Here is a 25,727-nt window from a genome sequence, read left to right on the forward strand (position 1 = left end):
AGGTTTCTTAGTTAATCATAAGAGTGTCACACTTCAAATTCTATTCTGAATTAAATAAGTATCCTGGTTTTGAATTTCATGCATCCCCAATGAGGCACGTACCTTCTAGTATGTGTGTGTGTGTGTGTGTGTGTGTGTGTGTGTGTGTGTGTGTGTGTGTGTGTGTGTGTGTAGACATACATATAGTCTTTAAAAGAGAACAAGTCTGTGGATGTGTACCTGGACTTATTTTCTGTGTATTTGTGATTAGCCCTGCAGTTCTTCAGTAGATGTATCTCCTGTTCAGTAGCTTCTTTGTGCTCTTCATTACTAACAGTCACCAGCAACAAAAAAAAATAGATCTCCAATAACTTAATATAATTATTCAACCAAAACCAAACCAGTTGCCATCGATTCAGTACCAACTCGTGGTGGCCCCATGTGTGTCAGAGTGGAATGGTGCTCTATAGGGTTTTCAATAGTTGTGATCTTTTGCAAGTAGAATGCCAGGGCTTTCTTCCGAGGTGCCTCTGAGTGGATTCGAACCACCAACCTTTTGTTTAGTAGCCATTAGGGACTCCTAATATAATTAGGTGTTGTTAATCATAGATTAGGTGCCATCGAGTTGATTCCAACTCATAGCAACCCATGTGACAGAGTAGTACTGCCCCATAGGGTTTTCTAGCCTATGATCTTTATGGGAGCAGATTGCTGGGTCTTTTCACCTGTGGAGCCACTGAATGGGTTTGAACTGCCAGCCTTTCAGTTACCAATCAAGCGTTTAACCATCGCTCCACTACGGCCCCTTAAATAATTAATACTTATGGCAGCGGGTTTTATTACAAATAAAGAATACTTCTGTATCTGTCTGTACCTTGGAGCCCAGCTTTGGTCTCCATACTATATACCCTCTTCCTTGAAGAACACTGAAAATGGAGTTGGTTTCATTTGAGGCTTTTTTTTATATCTCACATATATATATGCAAAAGGCTAAATATTGCTAAGTTCTTTGGTAAATTGCAAATCAAGTGCCTTAGCTATACAAATGAACAAGAAGTGGTCCAGAGGGTTTCAGTTTTGCTTTTAGCTTACTCTGTAATCGTCTATCCACAATGCAAGCTTTCACTCAGACTCTGAAGATACCACAATTGGCAGCAATTTTGTTGAGGAAACCGGAAATCCTCGCCCTTTCAAAGACTAGGTTACACTGAAGAAGATCATATTATTTGTTAAATGTGAGATTATATTTTCCGCCTCCCCCAGACTAATGTCACCTCTCCGTGTTGAGAACAAGACTCTTCCTCCCAAGCCCCAAGTCCTGGCTCTTTGTTTTCAGTACTTTGCCATTTTGATTTTGCCTTTTTAATTGCTTGTGACTCTCTGCTTGCCCCCATCTTTTTTTTTTTTTTTTTTGGTACAATGATTCTTACCTTGTCTTTCCCCAGTCCGTTTCTGACCTGGAGAGACGTGCAGCATGTTATTGTCAGGACTTCCCGTGCAGGACATTTGAACGCTAATGACTGGAAAACCAATGCTGCTGGTTTTAAGGGTGAGAACTTCTTTCATATTCTGTCACAGGCAAAATATTTTTCTTTTTCCTCCATTTTAAATGGAGAGCAGGAAATAGAACCCCTCAAAAAAAACTTTCAATTTTGTGTTAACCAACCGAGAGCTTGATCTTTCAGTAAATTAAAGGCAAATTAAAAAAAAAAAAAAAAATTTAAATCAAAACAACACATTTAAGGCAGATTTCCTTGGCTTCCCACATCATAGGTCAATATTTTAAAAGATCAACCAACTTCCTAGTTGACCTATGAGATGAGGATTTGCTGTCATTAATTATCTGAGTGGTATTTGTAGCAATGTTATTTTAAAATTCCTCAAATTTGATAGTGACTGTTTCCTCTTAAATAATAACTGGTATATCTTGTTCCACATCAGTATAATTCTGCTAGTTGCTAGGCTAATTTAATAATTTTGTAAATCTTGGGGTTTTTTTGTTGGTGTTAGCTTACACAAACAGAAAAAACGGGCATAGTTCTAAGAGAGATTGCTTTATACAGACTAAGTTAGTTATAACTTCTTATGAAGCTTTATCGTGTGCAGTCTTTGTGTAATTGTGTTATATAGCACAAGAGATAACAATAAAGTGCCAAATATTCTTCCATGGCTGATACAGGTTATAGTTCCCTCAAACTGTCTTATTAAGGGTCGCCATTTTGTTTGATGTCATAGATAATATATGTGATGATAAAAAGAAAGTAATTCTATAAAACAGATGTTTTACAGTTTAATATATTAATTCAAGTTGCAGATACCAAAGTTTCAATGCGTTAGCTTAATTTACAAATAAGGATTACTTTTTATCATACCTGCAGATTTAAATTTACTTCCAGATATTCATGGTATCATTATATAGCCCTCTCGATGGCACCCAACAACAACAACCACATGAATGGAAAACAATTTTACATAGCAGAGAGAATATCTACTTAGAAATTGAGGTCCTAATTCTCAATTTATTGGTAACCTGCTAAATAATCCTGAGCAAGTCATTTAATTTTTCTGGGCCCTAGCTTCCCCAATGTAAATATTTTGGAAGTTGAATAATATTTATCTACATATTATACCTTATATATGGTCTTAATATATCTTTAATGAATTGTATTTGACATATGCAAATATTTATGCAGGAAATGTGTATTTAAAAAAATTATTTGCAAGTAGCTTATTATACACTCATTTGGTTATAAGCCAAAATCTATAAATATTCCAAGGAACCAGAGACCCATAAAAGAGTCCTTCAATTAACATCTTCACGAAAGACTTTATTCCATTTTCAAAAAAAAGAAGACTGTCCCTTTGCTTTTGAGTATTATCAAACACCTTTCCACGCCTGGAAACTAGATAATACAACAGCGTCCCATAAGCTTTTAATCTTAAATAGTTGTGAATACCTGTTGGGGTTTTTTGAACTTGATTTTTAAACTTAAAATCAAGATGCTTGATCCCAAAATTACAAACGTATGGGTGGCATCAAAAATATTTGAAGTTTTGCTTGTTCCAGAAAATCCAGGCTGTAATTTGCCATATGTATGTTTCATTTTGATTAGCTTTCACATGCTTCCAAATCCTCCTGTATAAATCCATGAGACTGAGGGTTGCAGGAAGGGACCAAAACATAACCTTGACTGGTTCAACTCTGCAGCGAACTGCTTACTAGAAGTTTCGCAGACTAAATACGTTGACCTCCATGAAGCTTAAGGAGTCAACTTTAACCCAAATAAGGGTCATAGTTTTACTTACTCCTTTTTGGCAAGTTAAAAAGAGCAAATGGTTCCAATAAAAACACGGTTCTTTTGAAAACCTCTGTTGGTCTTGGAGAGGGGGATACAGAGTTGAGACTAAATCACCAGATCCAAACCTGAGTCTGAAGGGGGCTGGACACTGCTTCTGGCAAGAAGGAAATAGTATTTTACTATTGCACGTGGCAATATTTAGTATAATATTTCACTCTTCTCTTAGATTGCTGCCAAGAGTAACAATTAAAGTTGGCTTTTTCATAGATGAATTATTCTGGATGGTCTGGGCTCCCGGTGTAATTGTTTTGTAGTTTTGTTGAAGGTAAACCCCATATTTCATCATATCTGATCAGGATAAGAGGAAAAACTTTTTGATGAAGAATTATTTTCTCCCCTACCCTGAACATTGCCATATTCTCCCTATTGTCCCACAAATAGAAGTGATTGAAGCAGAGGTGAGCAGGGGAAGCAGGGTTCTTTGGGGAAGTAAAGAATGTAGGTCACTAGGACTGGAGAAGGAGGGACTGACTTATGAAATAAGCACAGCAAGAATAAAAAATAGCTAATGCTTGGAAGAGGTTCAGCAAGAGTTGGTTCTTTAAATTAGGTAAGCAGCCTTTTTCAGGCCTTGCTTAGCAGGAGCCAATAGCCAACTGGGTTCCTTGGCTTTTCTTAAGCAGGAAAAAAAAAACAGAAGTCTCCTGCAAACAGAAGCATGTAGCCATGGGTGCTCACCCTTTTCCCACCCAACTCAATTCTAATATTTGGTAAAACATATGCATGGAAAGAAATACCTGTGCTTGTGCTTCCCTGGGGTTGCTTTTGTGCCCTAATGGTGAGCAATCTAACTTGTTTGAAGAGTGTTTTTTTAAAAAATCATGTGAATAATATAGCAAATTGCTCAGTAGGTACTTGGCTACAATGGAGGCAAAAACCAAAAAAAAAAAACCAAACCCTTTGCCATCGAGTCAATTCCGACTCATAGCGACCCTATGGGACAGAGTAGAACTGCTCCATAGCGTTTCCAAGGAGCACCTGGGGTGTTCTAACTGCCGACCTTTGGGTTAGCAGCTGAACTCTTAACCACTACGCCACCAGGGTTTCCGCAATGGAGACATCAGTATCAATGTCAGAATTCCTTTCTCATCTTATAAAGCAGAAGCAGCTCAGAATGGCAACCAGTTTGGCTTCAGGTTTGAACATCAATAGGCTTGGTAGTCTTATTCATCACTGACAACTTCAGGAAAACACGCACCCGCAGGAACAGTCAGGTCCGTTTTATTCGATATCTTTCTATTCCTTCAGACAGACCCACGTGTAGTACATCCTAGACAGAGAATGGAGCTAGATGGCATGTGATCTAGACTGATGTGGGCCCCTCCTCAAGGCAGACTTGACCCATACTTGCCCACATGGCTTATGGATCTGGCAAATAGAAGGGGATTCCTTCTGCCTGAAGTAACTGCTAGCTGCCTGTAGACTGGCATGCACAGACTCCCATCCAGGCAACAAGTTGACATTAAAATGCTAGAAGGATCTGCCTGTCTGCTAACTCATTTGTGTTTGTTTCTCTGAGAGTAGAATTACTCTGGAGTTGCACACGGATGAGCTGGGTGCAGAGAACTTTCTTTTCCATTCTCTGTGTTCTCAGTATAACCTTACTCTGTGAATGATCCTGTAGTGAAATGAGCTCACAGTGAGGGAAGCCCCAAGAATGGAAGCCACTCTTCAACATTTTTATGCTAGTGTTACCTTAATTTTTAACCATTTTAATTGAACTAAGATGTATTCCGCCCTGCTGCTTCTTAAATAATAATAACCTCCTACAGTATAATTAAAGTGCCTCTTACAACAGATTAGTTTTTCAAAATGAACAGACATATCCAATGAATATATGCTGTGGAAGCTGACCAAACATTTTACTTGTTCATCTTGTGAATTATCGCAGTTAAATTTCAGACTATACGCTTTGACTCCAATCTTCCCAGAGATATTTTCTTTCAGTAGAATGAATAGCACGTGCCTATCAAAGACCTACTTGAGATTGTACGTGAGAATAGGAAACTGTCTGAGACCAGATGAACAGATGTGATACTCTGTCTCTTGAGAACTAAAATCCAAATGCCAGTATTTTGCTACTGAGCAACACTTGCAATGCAGGGACTTGACTTTGGCATTAAATTGTTTGCTTTTGTGGGGGATTTTTTTGTTTGCTCATTTTGTTTTCAGTTACTTCTCTTCTCTCTTGGTCCTTTCCCTTTCCTATTATGAAAAATCTTTTCTGTTCTTTTTAACACTCCCTCCTGAATGTAAAAATCAGCTGTACAGTTGAGAACCTTTGCCATTCCTGGTGGTTTTCTTTAAGGGATTTAATTTATGCTGTCTTTATTTAGTTACAAATTCCCTGAGTACCTTCAGCTTGCCAGGCCAGTGAAGATTGACGAGGACTCAGAAAGTGGAAAGAAATGTCGTGCGCACAACGGCATTACCTAATCTGATCTGGCCATGGTAGAATTTATATTCAGAAACAAATTTACACTGCACCATTTTTTTTTTTTTTTTTTTTAACTTGCATGGGGCGGGAACGATCTGCCAGGTCATGTGAGATAAAGGTGTTGCTGTTACTTCTCTCATCATCTAAAATGTAGCCTAACCTCATCTGCAGAAGGCGCGTAACGTAGAGAACATCTAGCTCAGTGTCAGATGGGCACTTTGACCAGCTGTGTTTGTACATATAGGATATGTGGACCAGAGAGCCATCCTGTGAACATTAGTTCTGGGCACTCTTAATCTAGGCCATGGCTCACGTCATTTCAGGAAGAGTTTACTTCTTTATTGTGATCTCCTACCTTCTACTGCTTTAACCTGAGAAACCTGCAAATCCAGCCCTCCCCATCCTCCGAGAGCCTATGCCACGCAGGCTGGTTCTTTCCCACCGAATCCTCATCTTTGGTTTGCGTACACAGTGACAATGATAACTGAATGCATGCCACGTCAGTGCTTCAGGGTTTTTTTTTGGTTTGTTTCTTTTTCAGAGTGTTTGTATTTGGGTTATATGACTATATATGCAGTTAAGAGTTCTTAAATCTAGAAACAGGAATAGACATCAGATAATAAATTAGGACCTTCTGTCATCTTTACTAGGCGAAAGAATGAAAAAAATGTCATTGAAAATCAAAAATGACAACTAAGTGAGCGAGGTTACCACGCCTTCCATTTCACTGCCCTCCCAGACTATGTAAGTCTTTTTTTTTCTACCAGCATGCTGCTGAACCCCCCAACCCCCACTGACTCTTTCTTTGACCACAACTAAACTACTACTAGATTTTTTTTTTTTTTTAATTTCTAACTGATTTCCCACCATGGGGAAAACAATTGACAGTCTAACATGACTTCTTAGCTTCCAAGGCCTTAACTTTTAATAACCTTGATTCCTTTTAATTGCCATCATTTTATTTCCACTGGTAGGGCTGATAATTTTAAGATGTTCCAATATATTTTTAATATCTACTTGTCTTGCTTTCCGTTTGTAACACTTATTAAAAAAGAATTAGAAGTGCTGAAACCGTTAAGCATGCCATATGTTTGAACTGAAACTAAAGATTTTGAAATGTTTTTTTGAGTGTATGAAATGATTTCACATGTGTTACCATTTGGAAGGGTAATGTTTCATATTATTTTATGATTTCACTGTACAAATAATATTCCATCTTTGCCACCTAGCATGCTGATACAATGTTGGTAGCTATGATTAAAGCTATATAATGCACCTTAATTGGTAACCTGAAGACCATGTTTTTGAAGAGAAGTCAAAATAAAATGTCATTCAGCTGGTCAGTGTCAGAGATGGTATTAGAATGAGATGCTTGACGCTGGTCCCGATCCCATTTGCAGGAATAAGGCATTTATTTCTTATATAATGCAAAGACAGAGGGAGGTAAATACTTTGGATTCTACTTGATAAAATTTGCTCACTGGAAATGCCACCTGATTTTTTTTAAGATTCTATGTTTCATACCATTATGCTCTGTGAACTCATTCGTTTCATATTTATTGACTTCAGACCTTTCTTTGTTTTGTATTTATTGACCATTGTATATATGAACTAAAATAACTAAGACAGGATATCTTCTTGCTCATTTTTTCAAAAAGATGTGAATCACACGTAAATTAGGAGTTTCACCATTATTATTCTGTCTGGTGGATGATTTCCTTAAACATCTGTGTGGAAACAGTCATATAGAACCCTGGACAGAAGCCCTGCTTACTCATTGCTTGATCTAGAGTCTTGTATCCAAAATGTGCACTTGTCTTCATAGTAATGTCCTACTTATACCGACTAAATATATGAGGTTTAAAAATACTTTCTACAAATGAAAAGTGTTGTTTTCTTCATGCTTATCTTTGAACAGTAGTATTAGGTTTGTAGGTCTTTTGAGTACTTGTTTTATTTGTTTTTTCATACCACATTATATGTTTTAAATACGTGTGGTTTCACACTTAATATCCATCTTCAAAACAGAATTAAAATGTTGATGGTTGCACTATTTCCCTATCATTTGTATACCATATTTAATTAGTTAATGAAGAGAATTATGTTTGGAGTAGCTTTGTGGTTTTGCCACAATCTTAAGAACCTTTAAATTCAAGTACAAAGCCTGCCGTTGATACTTTCTGTGGCCTTTGAGGAAACCAGTAAGGTTTTGTTTTTTGTTACCTTGGTTTCTGCAGAATGTGGGTAACTAACACCAAATATAATGTGGAAGCTGAATTAAATGAAAAAAGTGCTTTGAAAATGAAAAATACCAAGCATAAAAAGAGCCTGAAAAGTATATTCTCATACTTAGCAGCTTCCTACTCCCTGAAATGAAGATAAAGATACAGAATTATGTTGTGAATTAGGATGCTGTTTGGGGGTTTTAAATTAATTAAATTACTTTGAGTGGGCTTGAGAAAATGTATTAAGGACTTTGTAATAAAATTATCACTAATGTAGCTTCACATCTTTTTATCCCATAATCTTCTATCAATGGGTAACACAACTATACTTAAACTCTGGTTTGCAAGTGCATTTTCATGTTTAAATGACACCTTGACTTCCACCTACTAAATCTTAGAGGTTGTAATTACTGTAATTCCTTTGATATAGGGGCTAATGATAGGAATCTGAACTGTGGTAGCTTATCAATGTCTTATCAACTCTTTGGTCATTACTATAAAATATAAAAGTTGTGATTATAAAATATGATTTTTTTAACAGTATGCAAAATGTCTACATTTAAGACAAAGTTGATGTTTCTTTTTGTGTAGTCATCTGAAGAAACTTGAATTACTAATTCAAATGAGGCTGGACTTCCCCGAGGTATTTTTAAAACTCTTCTTTCAGTACATGGGTTTGACTACCCTTAATGGTAGCAAATCTCTGTATTTGGTAGTTACAGTTGACATTTTAGACACAAATAAAAGTTATCAAGCCCTAAGCCTGGGGATTGCAGAGGGTGATCAACCACAGCAAATGCTGTTTTTAGGCCAAAAGTGCATTATGACTGTAAAATAATGAAATGGATTTCTTTAACCCACTTGTAATTGAATTCTTAGTCCAGTTCCAAAATAAGATACCCAAAAAGTATTTAAGCCAAGAAGTCTTATTAAACTACATAGATACACACATACATACACCTACATTCTCCTACAAAGACTATTTTGAAATTCAGCAAGCATTTTTTTTTTTTTTTTTGAGGTTTCATATTTATTTAAAACAAAAAAGTCACTCAGCATAGTGGTTAAGAGCACAGGCGCCAGAGTCAAATGGCCTGGAGTTGAATCCCAGCTTTGTAAATAAACAAATAGACATACTTTCTTAGTCAACTTTTCTGAGGTAAATTTATATGCACTAAACAGCACCATTGTAAGCGTACAGTTCAATGAGTTTTGACAAGTGTATAAAAAAAAATACATCATGTAAATAACTACTACAATCAAAGTACAGGACATTTCTCTCACCCCAAAAGTTCCGTTGTGCCTCTTCCCTATATCCCACTTACCCCCACACCATGCAACTGATCTACTTTCTGTCAGTGGAGATTAGATTGTCTTTTCTAGAAATTCCTGTAAATAGAGGCATATGAAACTGGTTTATTCCTCCCCATATAATATTTTTGAGGTTCATCCATGCCATTGAACATATATTCATTCACCTTTAGATGAACAATTTTATCATTTCCAGTTTGGAGTGATTATGAATAAATGAATGTTCACATACAAATCTTTGTGTGGGCAACTTATAATTTTTTTAAACCCTAGATTGTCAGAAAAGGCCTTTCTAATTTAAGCAGAGAGCTTGAGGAGTGAGGGAACAATCCAAGTGGCTAATCAGATACAAAGTGTTACAAGCAGGGCAAATGGCGTGTACAAAGGCCAAGTGGCAGGAGCATGCTTGGCAGATCGGAGGAAATGCAGAGACCACCGTACTTGAGTGGAGTGAGCACTGGAAAGAATGAGGAAAACAGTATCATATAAAGAATTTAGCATAGTTCTTCATTCATAGTGCACTCATTGAAAGTTATTTATCATACTAATGCTACATACCCAGTTAATAGTCTGTCAATAAAATTTTCCTATAATAAAAATTGGATATATGCATACGTGTGTAGAGCTATGGCCATTAAAATGGTGTGTATAACTTAGAAATGAAACTCCAGTCAGATATTAGACTTGCTAATTTGTATTCACATATCTCTTGTATCACTCCTATTCTCAGCTTTGTGGTCTATTTTGTCTAATTTGGGTTTTTGTTTTCATTAGAATCATTCACATTTTAAATTTTTATTTGATGATTCTGGATAAATAGCTAACTTCCTTGTTCATGTTCTCTGTTTTTCTAGAAGACTACCTGGATTTCAATAAACAAGCATTTGAATGGGCTCAAATGTATTGAAAAAGAAAGCAAAATATGCTGATCTTAATAAAATATATTAATGCCATTTACATAACCCGGATCAGAAGTGTAAATAAGCATGATTATAGAGAAATATCTCAAGGCAGTCGTGTTTATACAGTTTGGCAGAGGGCAGAAGGCATTTGACTAAGGGCATTGGAAAAGAACGAAACCAAACCCGTTGCCATCGAGTCTATTCCCACTCATAGTGGCTCTATAGAACAGAGTAGAACTACCCCATAGGGTTTCCAAGGAGCACCTGGTGGATTCGAACTGCTGACCTTTTAGTTAGCAGTGATAGCTCTTAACCACTGCGCCACCAGGGTTTCCAAGAGCATTAGAGTTAACTTGTGTTTAGGAACTAAGATGTATCTGAAATATTTGCTAGGGTTATTGGTCAGATATAGCAGATGTATCTTTTATTTGTTTGTGTGTTCTAGAAGATTGGGGGTTATAACATTATGTGAGCCTGTGTACAAGATGACTGTGGTGAAAAAGGTGATGCAGTGTAAGGAAGAAGAGGACAGTGTAGGCAAAAATGTACAGCTGGTAGAACAAAGACAGGTGTGGTGTGATGAGGAGAGTGACTTAAAATATACAGAGAGCAGGGCTGCTTGAATCTTAGAGTTAGGAGTTCTGTTTTGATTTGAAAACCATTTTGGAGCCACAGCAGTACTTTCAGAAAGTGAGTTGGGTAATAATAATGACTTTCAAGCAAGTTGATTCTAGTTGCTAGTCCGATTTCAGAAACGGCTTTATTTCTTAAATTCATGAGGTGAATCTGTTGGTCCTATGACAAGCCCATTACTATCAAGTCAATTCTGGCTCTTAAGTCCTATGATATATCCTGCAAATGACATGTATATAAGAAATGGACTCTGCTGAAATGGATGGAAACGCTCCTGCAGTGATCATTGTATATTATCTTAGTATGCAATTGTATATCTGTGATTCGAAGGACTATGACATTCAGCAAATTTTCTCATCTTCTCTTGGCCTCTGTCTAAATGAGAAGAGTTATAGAGCTGGAATATAGAACCATCTTTGCTACATTTTTTTTAAAAGAAGAGAAAGAAATGCTTTGTGAAATGGTTCTTTAATAAATCCAGGGCAAAAGGGTGTGGTGACAAGATTGCTTCTTGAAAAATGTCGAGCCAGAAATTGTGATTTGAGAAGCCTTCACAAATTTCCTTTGACCAAAGGCTTTTCGCTAGTTATTATTGTTCACTGTGACCTTCAGAAAGCCACTTAACTTCCAGTATTTGAATTTCTTTTGCATGCGTTTGTTAACTTTGTACTTGCCATGTTACTTTGCAAAAAGTTAAAGTGAGCGACATAATTCTGGTTAGAATCTTGAGTTTCTGTAAGACTGTTAAGCAGAGAGGCAGAAGCATTTAGCATTTATAAATGACTTTTTCTCTCTCTGAAGTTTTACATTAATATTCTTTTTTCTGCAATGGAGCCAACTTAGAATCATCAGTATACTCAGAGAGCTGCATTGCTTTTGTTAAACCCACCCGAAGCTACAATGTATACGCCTTCTTAATAAATGGTGTGGGATAGTTTTGTCTAGAAAACATTTGCTGCTTTTTGTGTTTTGCCCTCATAAGTATCTGTAGAATCAAGGCAAAGGTGAGTGTCCAGTTTTTTCCTTAGAAGCCTAAAACCCCTACTGAATGCCACCATATCATATAAAGAATCAGAGGAGATAGCTTAAAATGCAAGAAGTATCTATGATGGTTTGATAGGGCTGTCACATTGGTTGTACGGGTTAACTACACAAGGGAGCCAGACCAAGGGGTTAACTGGGGTCTGAAGTCCACCCTGTGATCCACTCACCAAGCCATGTGCTCTGAAGTTGGGATTATGTCCACCTTAAAGAAAGAAGCACCTTTTTCTAATTCATTAAAAAAGGGCAGTCTTATTGCCTGGAACTCTGTGCTTTTTTTCCCTAAAATATTTCAAAGGCACAAGGTTTTTTTTAATGATATCCATTTGGAGGTCCATCTTATTCCTTTTAACCTCTACCAATTGCTTCAATTTTGACATTCACAGGACATATTCCTTCATCAGTAAAGTAACACATGTTACTAGAACCAAATAGAGTATTCCGGTACCTTCTGACTAGGTATTTCATTGCTATCTTTAGCACCAGATCTCTAGGAAAAGTTAGAAGTAAAATCTTAGAATTTTAACTGAGTGCTAAGCACAAATCTGTTATTATTTTTTATATTCTTTTTACAGTAACAGTTTTTCATTACCAAAAATGATTGAAGCTTCATGAATTCAATTTTTTTTTTTCTTTTTCATTTGGAGGCCACTAGAACATTACTATCTGAGGTGAATGGTCCTTATAAATACTGACTTATGCAGGATACATGAGCACAGACGTGAGGCAGTGGTGAAAGGCTTTATTTGAAGCGTTCTATGACTATCATCAAAATTTTTTTTTTTAGCACCATGACTATCATCAAGCTGTCTTGTGAAGGTAGTCCCAGCAGACCGTCTTATCTACCAAGTAATAGCGCTATAAATGTGAAAGGGAAAAACATGATTGAGGTCAACAGAAGAGACTCTGTTACTGAAATTAGTACATGAATGTCAGTTCGGATTCCAGCATCAATCTTCCAGGCACACAATGCAGCTCCAGTTTTAAGTTCCCCCATCAGGGCCAGAAACATTGAGATCATGGTAAATGGGCACTGCCCTAGCAGCGGAAACTTGTGCAGGATCGATAAAACCCAGTGCCGTCGAGTCGATTCCAACTCATAGCGACCCTATAGGACAGAGTAGAACTGCCTCATAGAGTTTCCAAGGAGCACCTGGCGGATTTGAACTGCCAACCTCTTGGTTAGCAGCTGTAGCACTTAACCACTACGCCGCCAGGGTTTCCGCAGGATCAATAAGATGGCCCATATGAACAGGAGGTAGAACACTTCTATGATTACATCTTTTTAAAATAAGATTTCTATAAAGATGGCTAAGCCCACCCTTATCTGATGTCCAGAGAGATCTTAATATTGATGCCGGTGTCTACAATATAAACCAGATCCTAAGATTCAAAAAGCAATCCTAAGTCTTAAGCCCACCCTAGTTCAACACATGACTCTAAGGCCACTGCATCTAGCAGGGTACAATGACATGACAGGTGATCGCTTTGCAGAATCCCTCTGGATACATCTTAGGTGAAATAAATAGACCCAGATTTTTTTTTTTCTTAGAATCTCAGTTCAAACGTGAACACATCTTACTAGCCTTAGACATATCAAAGCAATTAAACTTCAATCACACATCCCAATAATGGTTTCCACAGGCTTTATTTTATGGTGTTCTACCACAAGACAAGCAGTACACCCAGAAATTTCCAGAGTCATCCTTGAAAGAGCCAAAGAGAGGGTATTGTGATCACTCCCAAATGTTAACCAATGGGAGTTGCTCTTTGCCTCTTCATGCCAATCTTCCATTTGTACATGCCTGGTTAGCACTAATAAAAAGTGGCCTAAGCATGAATATAAAATAGAATATCTTTTCCATATTAATAATATCTTTACACTCAGGGGAAAATCCCTGATAGAAATGACTGAAGGTCATTGCTCAACAAGAGTAGGGGAAAATGTTACAGACCAGATGTTCACTTTCCTTCCAAGCCCCACATATTTCATTTTCTGAACATAATATTTTTATGAATTTTGAAAAAGAGAGCAATTTTTATGCAGCTGATTTACAAAAGGCAAAGAGGAAAAAATTGTTTTCCAGTATCCATTTGTGATATGTAAATATTTTTCCCAAATGTTTTTCCCCTTTTGCTACCGTGTAGCAGGGTTATTCTGAGAATTATGAGTAATTTGAGTACCTTATTAAAAGAACTACTGTGTGTATCTTATAGAGAATAGTAGTCACTGGGTAAAAAAAAAAAAAAAAAAAAATTTTAGTAAAAAAAGACTGTGAATTTAGATTCTGAAAAACTGGGCTCAAGTCCCTGTGACCTTCAGTGAATTCTTTTAATGTCCATGAGATTTAGTTTCTTCAGCTGTAAAATGTGACTTGCTAATAGGATTGTTGTGACAGTTTCATTAGCTAACATATAATAAAATACTGTGCATACATAAGATGTTGTTTTTACCCCTTCTATAAAATTTCTTCTCAACATCTTATTTTGGGAAACACGCGTGATACATTAAATGCTCTTCAGTTGTACAGGGTGGAGATTAGGAAATAGATAGAGATATAAATATACCCTGATACTTTGGTACATTTCCTATTTTCAACATTGTACTCCAACCATGATTTTATCTCTCCAATCAGTCAAACCTTGATTCTGTCCTAACAATGCATAGAACATGGTACTTTGAGTAATGTGCATCCAAAGAAGGAAATAGCTATGCCAACTAGTGTTTGGCTGGTTATGAAAAAGTGAGGGATAGTATATCCATAGATTAGTCAAGAGAACATTATTTTGATTATTTTGGGAAGCAGTAACATTTGGGGTAGCCATAAGAAAAGATTTTAGTGTCATGTACTATATAACGAACTCTCATTTGTTATGCTACTGGAATGAAAAAAAAAGAAAACCAAACCCATTGCCGTCAAGTCGATTCTGACTCATGGTGACTCTGTAGGACAGAATAGAGCTCCCCCATAGAGTTTCCAAGGAGCACCTGGTGGATTTGAACTGCTGACCTTTTGGTTAACAGCTATAGCTCTTAACTACTACCCCACCAGAGTTTCCTACTGGAATGAAAGGATGGAGTATTTGTGGATCATGCTTGCAGAGTCTCAGGCCCCATGTTGGAGATGTTAGCCTAATTATCCAGCTTTTATCAACTAGGGCTCCAGGGGAGATACCAGCCCTAATACCCTAAAGAATGCGTCGTCTCTGGACCAACAGCATCAGCATCACCTGGGAACTTGTTAGAAATGCAAATTTTGGGCCATCCCTCAAAACTACTGCGTCCATGATACCTAGCAGTCTGTGTGTTAGCAAGTCCTCTGGGCAAGTCCGATGTACATGCAAGTTTGAGAGTCCCTGACCGAAGTCATCTACTGTATGTAATGAACTAACCTTTCTCCTGAGCACCTGGAATAGTGCTACTTAAGTACCATGCTCAGAAGAATTGAGAAATAGTCTCTCAAATCATTTTCTGTTTTCCATAGTTTGGATGAGGAATCCCATTTGTGAAAGGTGCTCTCCCAAAAAAAAAAAAAAACTCATCCCTTCCCAGTCCCTTAGCTATTTTCTCCCAGCCATGCTCATTTTCCTTTCTGTCGGTTAGGCCATGGCCTTCTGTTTTTAAACTTTATATTCCCCATGTTGGAGAAGAAAGCTTTCTCCATTATCTTGCTGCCTTAATTCTGTCCTTTCTTTCCCAACAAGTAGGCTGCGTTCGCTGCGTACATTGTCTTACTGTTCAGTCCCTCTGAAATTCCCTACAACCTTGTTTCCACGGCCACCTTTGAAGTGAAATTTGAGATATTCAACCAGCTCCTGCTTGCCAGATCAGAGGCCTCTTGTTTTTCTCTAGGACTTTATGCTCTTCATCTCCTCAGTCCAGACCTCTCTTTCCTTGCCTTTTGTGATGCGAAGAGATAGCCCTTGTCCTTCTTTACCTATCTCTTTCTCTCTTCCTTTAACCAGGGCCATTCCCTATGGTCTGGCTTGGTCCTGCTCATCATACTGGCATGCTCTCTCTCTCTCCCTCTCCTCTCTCTCTCTGTCTCTCTCTCTCTCTCGTATCTCTTCTACTGCATTTCCCTCACATCTGTGCCTTCCTTTCAACTACAGGTATCACCTCCTTGTAAAATGATTTTTCACATCTACATTTTGAATACTGACTTCATCCAGTACCAATCTAGAAGTTCTGCACATTGGCTCTCTCTGTGTCATTTAAAACTCAGAATTTCCAAAGCAGAATCCATCAGTCGTCATTTCACACAACAACTTCTCTGAAAACTTGCCTTTGGTGTCAGGGGTTACCCTTCCTTTAGTCACTCACTTCCACTTTGACACCTCCCTCTCCTCAGTCACCTACATTGTGTGAGTTGCAAAATTCCATTGTTCCTTTCTTATCAGATCTTTCATTCACCAATTCCATAACCAGGTTTATGGTCTCCATGCCTGGACCGTTGCAGTAACCTAGTCTCCTAACTAGTTCCCTGCTTCAGTGTTTTTACCCTTTGGTCAATCCCATATACCGGTTCCAGTAAATCTTTCTAGAATATAAATTAAATTATGTCATTTCCTTGATCATTGGCTACTTATTACCTCTTGAGTAAATCTTACCATGTATCCAGGCTCACACTTCTTTGAGAAAAACCACCATTCCCAATGTCCTGGCCTCATTATTTTCCCCCAGTTACACCGCTATAAACCCAAACCTTACTCAAAGATCTAAGATCTGCCTCAAATCATATTTCTTCTGAGATAATATACAAAAAAATATACAGCCCTCATTAATGTCTTACTTTTCTGAAATTTTCTAGAACTCTCCCTATTACTATTTTAAAAAACAAAAAAAACAAACTTAAACCATTGCCGTCGAGTCTCTTCCAACTCATAGGGACCCTATAGGACAGAGTAGAACAATCCCATAAGGTTTCCAAGGAGCAGCTAGCTGGCGGATTTGAACTGCTGACCTTTTGGTTAGCAGCCATAGCCCTTAACTACTGTGACACCAGGGAAAGTATTTGATTTTCATGTAAATGAAAAGAGAAGTTCATTAGAGGCTTAACAGTGCTTCAGATTTAGAAGGTTCAGTGTTAGCTTTCTTCCCAATGAGATAGTGATATTCCCAGTTGCAAGGAACTATTTCTTCTATGTTGTTACTCTTCTTTCCGCTTTGCAGTTATCACCTCCAGCAGTGGGGCGTGGCTCCATATCTGGTGAGCAGAAGAATCGGTGGGTGGATGAAATACAGGAACTTTCGCAGCCACTGCTCTGAGTGTAAAAAATGCACGGATTTGAAATAAGTGTCAACTAGATTTTCTATACCTTTGTTTTATGAGAACTGAAGGAAAAGGCAAAAATAAAGGAAAATTAAGTTAACAATTACGTAAGAATACCATATAAATAATCCACGAATAGGAATTTTGGCTGCTGGCTAATTAAGATCCCATTCTGTTGTTTGCACAAGTTTTATATCAAGACAGTCTAGGTTGGGAGTTGTCGTGGTCAATTTAATCTTCAGTTAGCCTTTACCTAAAGGTCCTCATAGTACATTTTTGATCTTGTTCTCATCTCTGTCCAGACAGCCTTAGTTTCCTGAAAACGAGCACAGTTGTGATTTAAATGTTCCCTGGGATATGCAGCTGGTTTGCCCCGAGCTGGTAAAATATTTTTCCTACCTCCTTTCAAGAAATACTTGTCAGTTATCTTACAAAAATTACTCCCTTATTAGAACCATTTTGGAAGCAAATAATAAGAAATGACCAGAGAAGAGAAAAGAAAATTGGCATTTCTTCTTTTCTTAAAATGGAAAGAGGCCCTTGAGAGAAGCAGGCATATCTCCCTTTCTTAACTCTGCAAACTAAAATAATAATAATAAATACATATTTACATGTAAATATATAATACAGTAATTAACTTTTTCTATTTCTCTACAGTTTGCACTTGACTGCTAACCTAAAGCTGGTGGTTCGAACCCCTCCAGCAGTACTACAGAAAATAGGTCTGGCGATCTACTTCCGTTAAGATTACAGCCGAGAAAACCCAATGGACAGTTCTACTCTATAACACATGAGGTCACCACGAGTGGGAATTCCCTAGATGACAACTGACAACAGCAACAGCTTACATATAAAACAAACAAACAAACAAAAAATACAGTTTCCATCTACTTAATTCCAACTCAGGATGACCCCGTGTGAGTCAGAATAGAACTGTCCTCCATAGGATTTTCAGTGGCTGATTTTTCTGACATGGATCACCAGGCCTTTCCTCTGAGGCCTCTCTGGGCGAACCCAAACCACCAACCCTTTGGTTACCAGCCAAGCTCATTAACCGTTTGCACTACCCGGCGACTATCTGTCTATCTATATATATGTATATATAAACAGACATATACATATACCGTATAATAACTGGGTATGTCTCTATATAAAATGAAGTGAGGTGTACTTGGAGATGAGGCGCTCAGTAATGTTTTCCAATACTGTCTCCATAATGATGAGCCTGTCTGAGTACCCACAGCTGCTGACCAAACCCTTCCCAGGAGGAGCTTTGAACTGCAGACCCAGCAGACAGCCAAGTATCAGCGTTTGGAAACATTCCACATGCAAGTCCTCAGTAGCGCTGGTGACAGCTGGCATGTTTGGATCTGGCTGGAGTTGTTGCTGGTGCCTGAGATTTTAGGAAGAGCAAGGGAAAAATAAAAACAAAGCATGCAGAATATTGCAGGTGCAGGCTGCTTCGTTTTCCGGCCCCAAGGGAGTCTGCACATTGCACTATGTGGCAGAAGGAAGCGCTGCAGCGCGAGTTGTGAGTCTCTCTCTAGGAAGCTTGCGTGCCTTTCACAGTGAAATCTAAAAGGGACATAAGAAGAGAGTGTTGGAGAAAGGGAGAGATGGGTAATGCTGGAAGCGTTCTTTCATCTCTCTGATGTGATAGGTGTGGAACTGCTGACATCAGGAGACTGAACGGCATCACTCGCCCTTGTTCGTGCTTATGAATCTTACATTTTATGTGTTCATCTTTAGGGATCCATTTTTACTTTAAAGCGGGCAGTGCTAAAGCATTTACCTCGTGCACATGGGGTGTGGTGACTTAAAGAAAGTGTTCCAGGCCCTCTCACATTTCATCCCCTCCTCCTACGCCGAGCATTTGGCCTGGGTTGATTAATAGGTGCGGGAGACACGGGGTCCCTGGTGGGAGCAGTTATTTCAGAACAGGTGGTTCAGCACATTGAGGATCAAAGAGCCCAAAGGTGCCAGGATTCCAACAGCTGCAGGCAGCTCTTTGATCTCTGGTTTGGAGTTTCTACCCACCCCACAGATCAAGCAGCCCCCCTCAAGACAGGAATTTGGGTAACCACCTTTTATCCTGGTGGTTTATTTATAGGTAGATGAGAATACCAGCGACTTGATTGACGACAGAGGACACCCATCAGTAGCGCTTGGCTTTTGGTTCTTCCCCAACCTGGTCTCACCCTCTACTTCCTGCCATGTGTCCCTCCATCCGTGCCCACTGCTGACCACTCAACACACAACCCACCCTCTCCAGGGACACTGATTTCTTCAGTACCCCCCACGAGCCAAACGGAGACCTGATTGATTGTTTAACCAGGAGGCTCTGCTCTGGTCCCTGGAATGTCTTGCCTATATCTCCATCTCAGTCCTATGCGTGCATCAAAGCACAGTCCAAATACCACTTTCCCTTCTGAAGTCATCTTACATGACTCCACATTTCAGCTCACATCTATGGAGCACTTCTTGTATACCAAGCGCTGATAGGTTCCTTCACGTCCATTGTCTTGTTTACTGATTTCTCACTCCTTTGAAGTCCTTTTACACTTACAGTAATTTCACAGTTTGGTGCTTTTAATTGTTTCTTAGTTAAACCATAAAGCTATTCTTGCCTCACCCCTTACTGAACTCAGAACATAAATCATTTTCTGTTTCTTTGGGATGCTCACTGTTCAGTATAGTATTGAATGTATATAGTAGGTGCTTAACAACCCAACTGAGTGATATAATAATGAATGCAACAAATTGTTGGCTTACATTGGTGGATTATATTGAAATTGACACTTTCAAGTAATAAATAAGGAACCTAGTTTATATAATCAGCTACTTTTTGTATTTTAGTGAATGTGTTGATTTTTACAAATATAAATATAATTCCAGAATGCCTGTATACCATCTAGTTACCAGATTAGTGATCGTAAAAGATCTGAGAGTTATGTGGCTCTCCATAATAACATTGCATTATTCTCTCAGTTCCAAGTAAGGTGACCAGGTTTGCCCAGGAAGGAGGGGACATTCATTGTCAAACTCAGAAGAGTCAGCCTAGCTATAAGGAATGATTTCCTTAGTGGAAGAAATTAGCTGCACTTTTATATTAAATTCTCATTAGTGGATATCTGTCACTTAGGTGCATTTTTTTCCGTTATAGACAAAATGTTGAGTTTCTCATGGGCTCATTTTATAGTGTTTTTTGTTGTTTATTTGTTTGCTTTATTTTACACCAGATGCTGCCTACCATCTGGCAGCTGGTCACAGAAATGCCCTTACTCACTTCAAAAAGCTCAAAAACCTAAAAAAAAAAAAAAAAAAAACACTCTTTTTTAACCCAACAGCTCCTGTATTATGTATAGAATGTCTTGGCAAATCGTCATTTGAGTCATCATGAAATACTCATTCAGTGCAATATTAAAGAAAAAAAAAATTCTAAGTAGGTAGTTCCACTAAGGATAGTCCATTAAGAGGTAAAAGTATACCAAATTTCCCCAGTTATTGCTTCCTGTTCTCAGAAACTGCCCCCCTCCCACCCCCCCACTGAGCTTTCTAGCTTTTCCTTAGAATTGAGTTTTTCGGGCCTCCTAGCCAGATCTGTTGCTTAAATTAACTATCTATTCTCAGACTATGCAATCACTTACTTAGACTGGTGCTGAACAATCAGCTTCGCTCAGCACTTCTGGAATCATTGGAAAATGAAAATATACTTGCTGGAAAACACTTCTCTTTTTCCTGCATTGTCTGTCCACTTAACTGTCCAATCACAGAAGCCTTTGAATAACTTTCAATGAAAACTAGCTGTACTATACTTCTGGCTCAAGACAACACACAGTCCTGAGCTTATCTGTGTAAATGAGCCTGTAGGTCAGGTCTCAATTGCTGCTTACCCCATGTGCTTGGAACAAAAAGTGGAAGCACTCTTGATTCAGTTTTGCTGGAAGCTAGTAGTCTTGTGGGCTTCACTTAGGCTCATTGCAGTTTGAATCTACCAGCTGCTCCTTGGAAACCCAGTGAGGCAGTTCTACTTGTCCTATAGGTCTCTATGAGTCGGCATCAACTCCACGGCACACAACAACAACATACATATCAAAACATAAACAGTAATGCAGCCTGAAGGAACAGATACGATGTCATGCAAGTTTTTCAAATCTCCCTCATTGAAATGGAGCTTATCCTATATCACTCTACCAAGAAATAATCAACTTTCTAAAATATACTTCAGTAACTTTGCTTCAGGATCTTTCATTGCCCTATATACAATTCCTGTTCCTTCAGTATTTTTCCAAATACTGATTTTGGAGTCTCAACTAATGTTAAAACTGTGAATTGAATGTTTGCTGCCTCTAAGAATCCTAGGAATGAAAAATCCTGTTTGAACTGGTCAGAACTCCTGTTCACACCGATGTTAATCAAACTCTAATTTCATTTCAAATTTTGCACTTTACACAGCACTTGCATAGAGAGGGTGTCATCTGATACTAATAAGGTTCTTTTCAGAGTCAAATTTTGCTCTGAGACTGGCATGAAAAATGTGCATATAGATACATAGACTTTAGAAGTGACCATCTCATAACCAGTTGTTTCCATGGTATATTGGCTATGTTTGTACATTTCAAAAATGTGAATATCACCATATCGGCTCTATATTTAAATAAATTCAGGTTGCTAATGATAACTTTATAAAAGAAGAGACCTCCCTAATTCCCCTTACCCTTCTCTGGTAAACTGTTTATGCCATTTGGTGAATTAAATAAGATTTCTTCTATCAGTTCTGGTCATTCATTTCACAAATATTTATGGAGGCCTCCTCTAAGCCAGGCACTGCAGCAATTGGTGAGAAATAATACTCCTTTGGAAACCCTGGTGCGATAGTGGTTAAGTGCTACGGCTGTTAACCAAAAGGTTTGCAGTTCGAATCCACCAGGCGCTCCTTGGAAACTCTATGGGCCAATTCTACTCTGTCCTATAGGTTCCCTCTGAGTTGGAATTGACTCGATGGCAACAAGTTTGTAGGTTTTTTTTGGTGTGTATTACGTTAGCAGTGCAATGATCAAGATAGACTTGACTTAAATGGTCACCAAAAAATCAGTGTTTCTGATCATTTTAGGGTGTGAAAATGTTACATAAAAAAACATAATCTTTATTAGTGCTTCCAAACTATTTAATGGTCATTTCCCCCATTGATACCATGCTTTGAAGGATTTTATCTTTCCAGCACATTCGTTGTGTAATTATTTACTTACTCATTAGTATTTATTAAAAAACAATTAACTCCCAATCAGAATGCATAGAGTTGATATATTGCCAGGAAAAGAAAATAATTAAATAAGATAAAGAAATATGCTTTATGTTTTTCCTAGCTGGTGAATCCTGATTGTGGATCAATATTCAATTTCCAGTATTTGAAAACACTGAAAATCTCCATTACTGACTCAATAGCCTTCATTGATCTAGTTCAGTTCTCATTTATTAATATATTAATATAAATTTTTCTGTTGACATGACAATTCGTAGTTTAACTGTAGCTAGTCAACCTTTTTTCTGAACATCTATTTTGAGTTTTTCATGAATGAACGTTGTCTCTGGAGAGTAGCAATTGAATTAAAAAAGGAAACAAATTTATGGCCTTCATAAAGACTGAAGGTGTTTTTCTGCTTAACTCCTCAAGTGGCTGTTAGCAGGCATGAAGTGTTTGTTGTATTCAGTGACTCTCTGTGTTAATTTATGTCCTAATGGGTATGAGGTTGACAGTTACTAGGGATGGAGAGAGGTGGGAGCCGCTCCTGTTTTTCATTTTTGGATGACTGTGCAAAGCCCTACTCCTCCCCAAACCCCCACCTACCTTTCTTCCCACCCCCACAGGCCAATCAAACCTTTCATCTTTTTGGTCTAAACTAAGATGAAATAAGACGTGCTGGTTTATAACCACTTGACACCAGCATGGGAATATTTGAGTACTGAGCAGAGTTACAGATCCTGGCTTAGCATTTTGGCAAAAATGTCTATTTCCCCAGGGAAAGGAAATACCTTGAAATGTTCTTGATGAAATAGTATAGACTATGGTAAAATGATGAGTCAGAACATGTGATTTTCATGAACTTTAACAAAAGGTCTGTAAGCGATCCCAATCTGGTTTCCTTAAGCCCAAAACTTGACATTTCTTCTGCTTTTTGGGAGTCGCTCACGGGGGCCCGATTACCTCACACAATGTTATGTAACTAACAAATACAAGGAATTAGAAGAGCATTTATCAATTTGTGACAAGGCTTTTTTTTAGTTTTTTTTACTCTTTTCTAGATGTATTTTAAAAAATTTAATAGACATGCATTCCTTTTTTTTAATTCTTTTATTGTGGTGAGTATATACATCACAAAAAATTTGCCATTTTGACATGTTTTTATATCATAAAATGTCACTGTACAATTCAGTGACATTAATTACATTCATCATGTTGTGCAGCCATCACCACTATCCATTTCCAGATTGTCTCATCGCCATTAACAGAAGCTCAATGCGTCCCAGTCAGCATCTCCCTCTCTCCCCCATGCCCTGCCATCCGTGGTGACCACTAATAGACTTCAGTCTCTATATATGCCTATTCTAGATATTTCATAGAAGTGGGATCATACAATATTTGTCCTTTTGTAACTGACTTACTTCCCTCAACATAATGTTTTGAAGGGTCATCCATGTTTTGACATGTATCAGGACTTCATTTCTCTTTGTGACAGATTAATACTCCATTGTATGTCATTTCCACATTTTAATGATCCATTCGTCTGTTGATGGACAACTAGGTTGTTTCCCCCTTTTGGCTATTCTGAATAGTGCTACAGGGAACACTGGTGTGCGTATGTCTGGTTGTGCTTTCAATTCTTTTGAGTATATATATACCTATGAGTAGAATTACTGGATTGTATCGACTCGACGGCAGTGGGTTTTGGTTTATGGTAATTTTACATAAATGAACATGCATTATTTTTTAATAAAGAAAAAATCATTAATAATAAAAGCCCCAGAAGGACATGTATAAAAACTCTTCATATATTCTTGTCTTAGCAAGATAGGTTTATTCAATTTTACTTTGTATGTACTGGCTGAGTACCCAATATTATAATAATGAGCCCTTACATTTGTATGGTTCTTTACAGAGATTTTGCACATGGGATACATAATAAAACATAGTCAACTTAGAAATGCTGATGGGATAGACAATAATACTCCAAAACAAGAAAATGGTGGATTAGATACCTTATCCTGCTTGCTGAGAATTGTGTGGTCGGCAGATAGCAGAAATAAAGCAGTACTTCTGAATCCTGGCACAATTTTACCTTTTTTTTTTTTTTCTTTTAATGCAGTAATCTAATCTTGTCCATCCCATGTGCATGAAGTTCTGCTAAATGCCATGGAACATATAAAGAAATATAAGACCTAGACCCTGCCATCAAGCAGTTTGTAATACAGCTGAAGTAAAAAGATATATGCTGAAAACTAAAGATACAAGGGAAAGATTAGTCCAAAGGACTAATGAATCACATCTACCATGGCCTCCACCAGACTGAGTCCAGTAACTAGATGGTGCCTGGCTACCACCGCTGGCTGCTGTGACAGGGATCACAATAGAGGGCCCCCGACAGAACTGAAGAAAAATGTAGAACAAAATTCTAACTCAAAAAGAAAGACCAGACTTGCTGGCCTGGCAGAGACTGGAGAAACCCTGAGAGTATGGCCCCGGAAACCCTTTCAGCTCAGTAATGAGGTCATTCCTGAGGTTCATCCTTCAGCCAAAGATTGAACAGGTCCATGGAACAAAACAAGACCAAAGAGGTGCACCAGTCCTGGGGCAGGGACTGGAAGACAGGAGGGAACAGGAAAGCTGGTAATACAGAGCCCAGGGTTGAGAAGGGAGAGTGTTGACATGTTGTGGGGTTGTTAACCAGTGTCATAGAACAATGTGTGTACTAACTGTTTGATTAGGAACTAGTTTGTTCTGTAAAACTTCATCTGAAGTACAATAAAAATAAAATGATAATAATAAAAAAGATACATGCTAACAGAGAAAGTTAATTAGCAATTCAAGTGATAGTTGAGATGAAAAACGCAGTGCCTAATACAATGCCTGGCACATAGGAGACACCCAGGAAATGTTAGTTGGGTGGATAGATGGACAGTCTGACGGATGGATAGGCAGGCAGGCAGAAGGGCAGATAGATTGACAAGTTACAGTTACAGGTCTAGGAAGAAGAAAAGTTCACTGGTCACAGAAGGTTGAATTTCAGTAAATGCCTATTGATTATTTTATATGGTCAGAGACTATTTTAGGAAGGAGAAGATAGACTGCACCTAGGCCTTGAGGAACGTAGAAAAGTCAGGGCCTGATCTACCAAACCCACTGCTGTCGAGTCAATTCCAACTCATAGCAACCCTATAGGACAGAGTAGACAGAGTAGAACTGCCGCATAGGGTTTCCAAAGCAGTAATCTTTACAGAAGCAGACTGCCACATCTTTTTCCCATGGAGTAGCTGGTGGGTTCGGACCGCTAACCTTTTGGTTAACAGCC

General features: G+C 38.2%; 1 protein-coding gene across 3 annotated transcripts in view; it reads left to right on the top strand.

Moving 5' to 3' along the window:
- The window catches only part of PCSK5 (proprotein convertase subtilisin/kexin type 5), a 492,175-nt gene that overhangs the window by 270,921 nt on the left and 195,527 nt on the right, over nucleotides 1-25,727 (top strand). For 2 of the 3 annotated variants that reach the window (XM_049895206.1, XM_049895204.1), the window contains exon 10: nucleotides 1,425-1,528. In XM_049895206.1, coding sequence (XP_049751163.1) covers nucleotides 1,425-1,528 — 104 coding nt within the window. Of the gene's footprint in view, nucleotides 1-1,424; nucleotides 1,529-6,425; nucleotides 6,776-25,727 lie in introns of those variants that run through there. The other variant, XM_049895205.1, reaches the window with a different exon arrangement.

This window comes from Elephas maximus, chromosome 9 (assembly GCF_024166365.1).
Source record: "Elephas maximus indicus isolate mEleMax1 chromosome 9, mEleMax1 primary haplotype, whole genome shotgun sequence".
In the NCBI taxonomy this organism is placed as follows: domain Eukaryota; kingdom Metazoa; phylum Chordata; class Mammalia; order Proboscidea; family Elephantidae; genus Elephas; species Elephas maximus.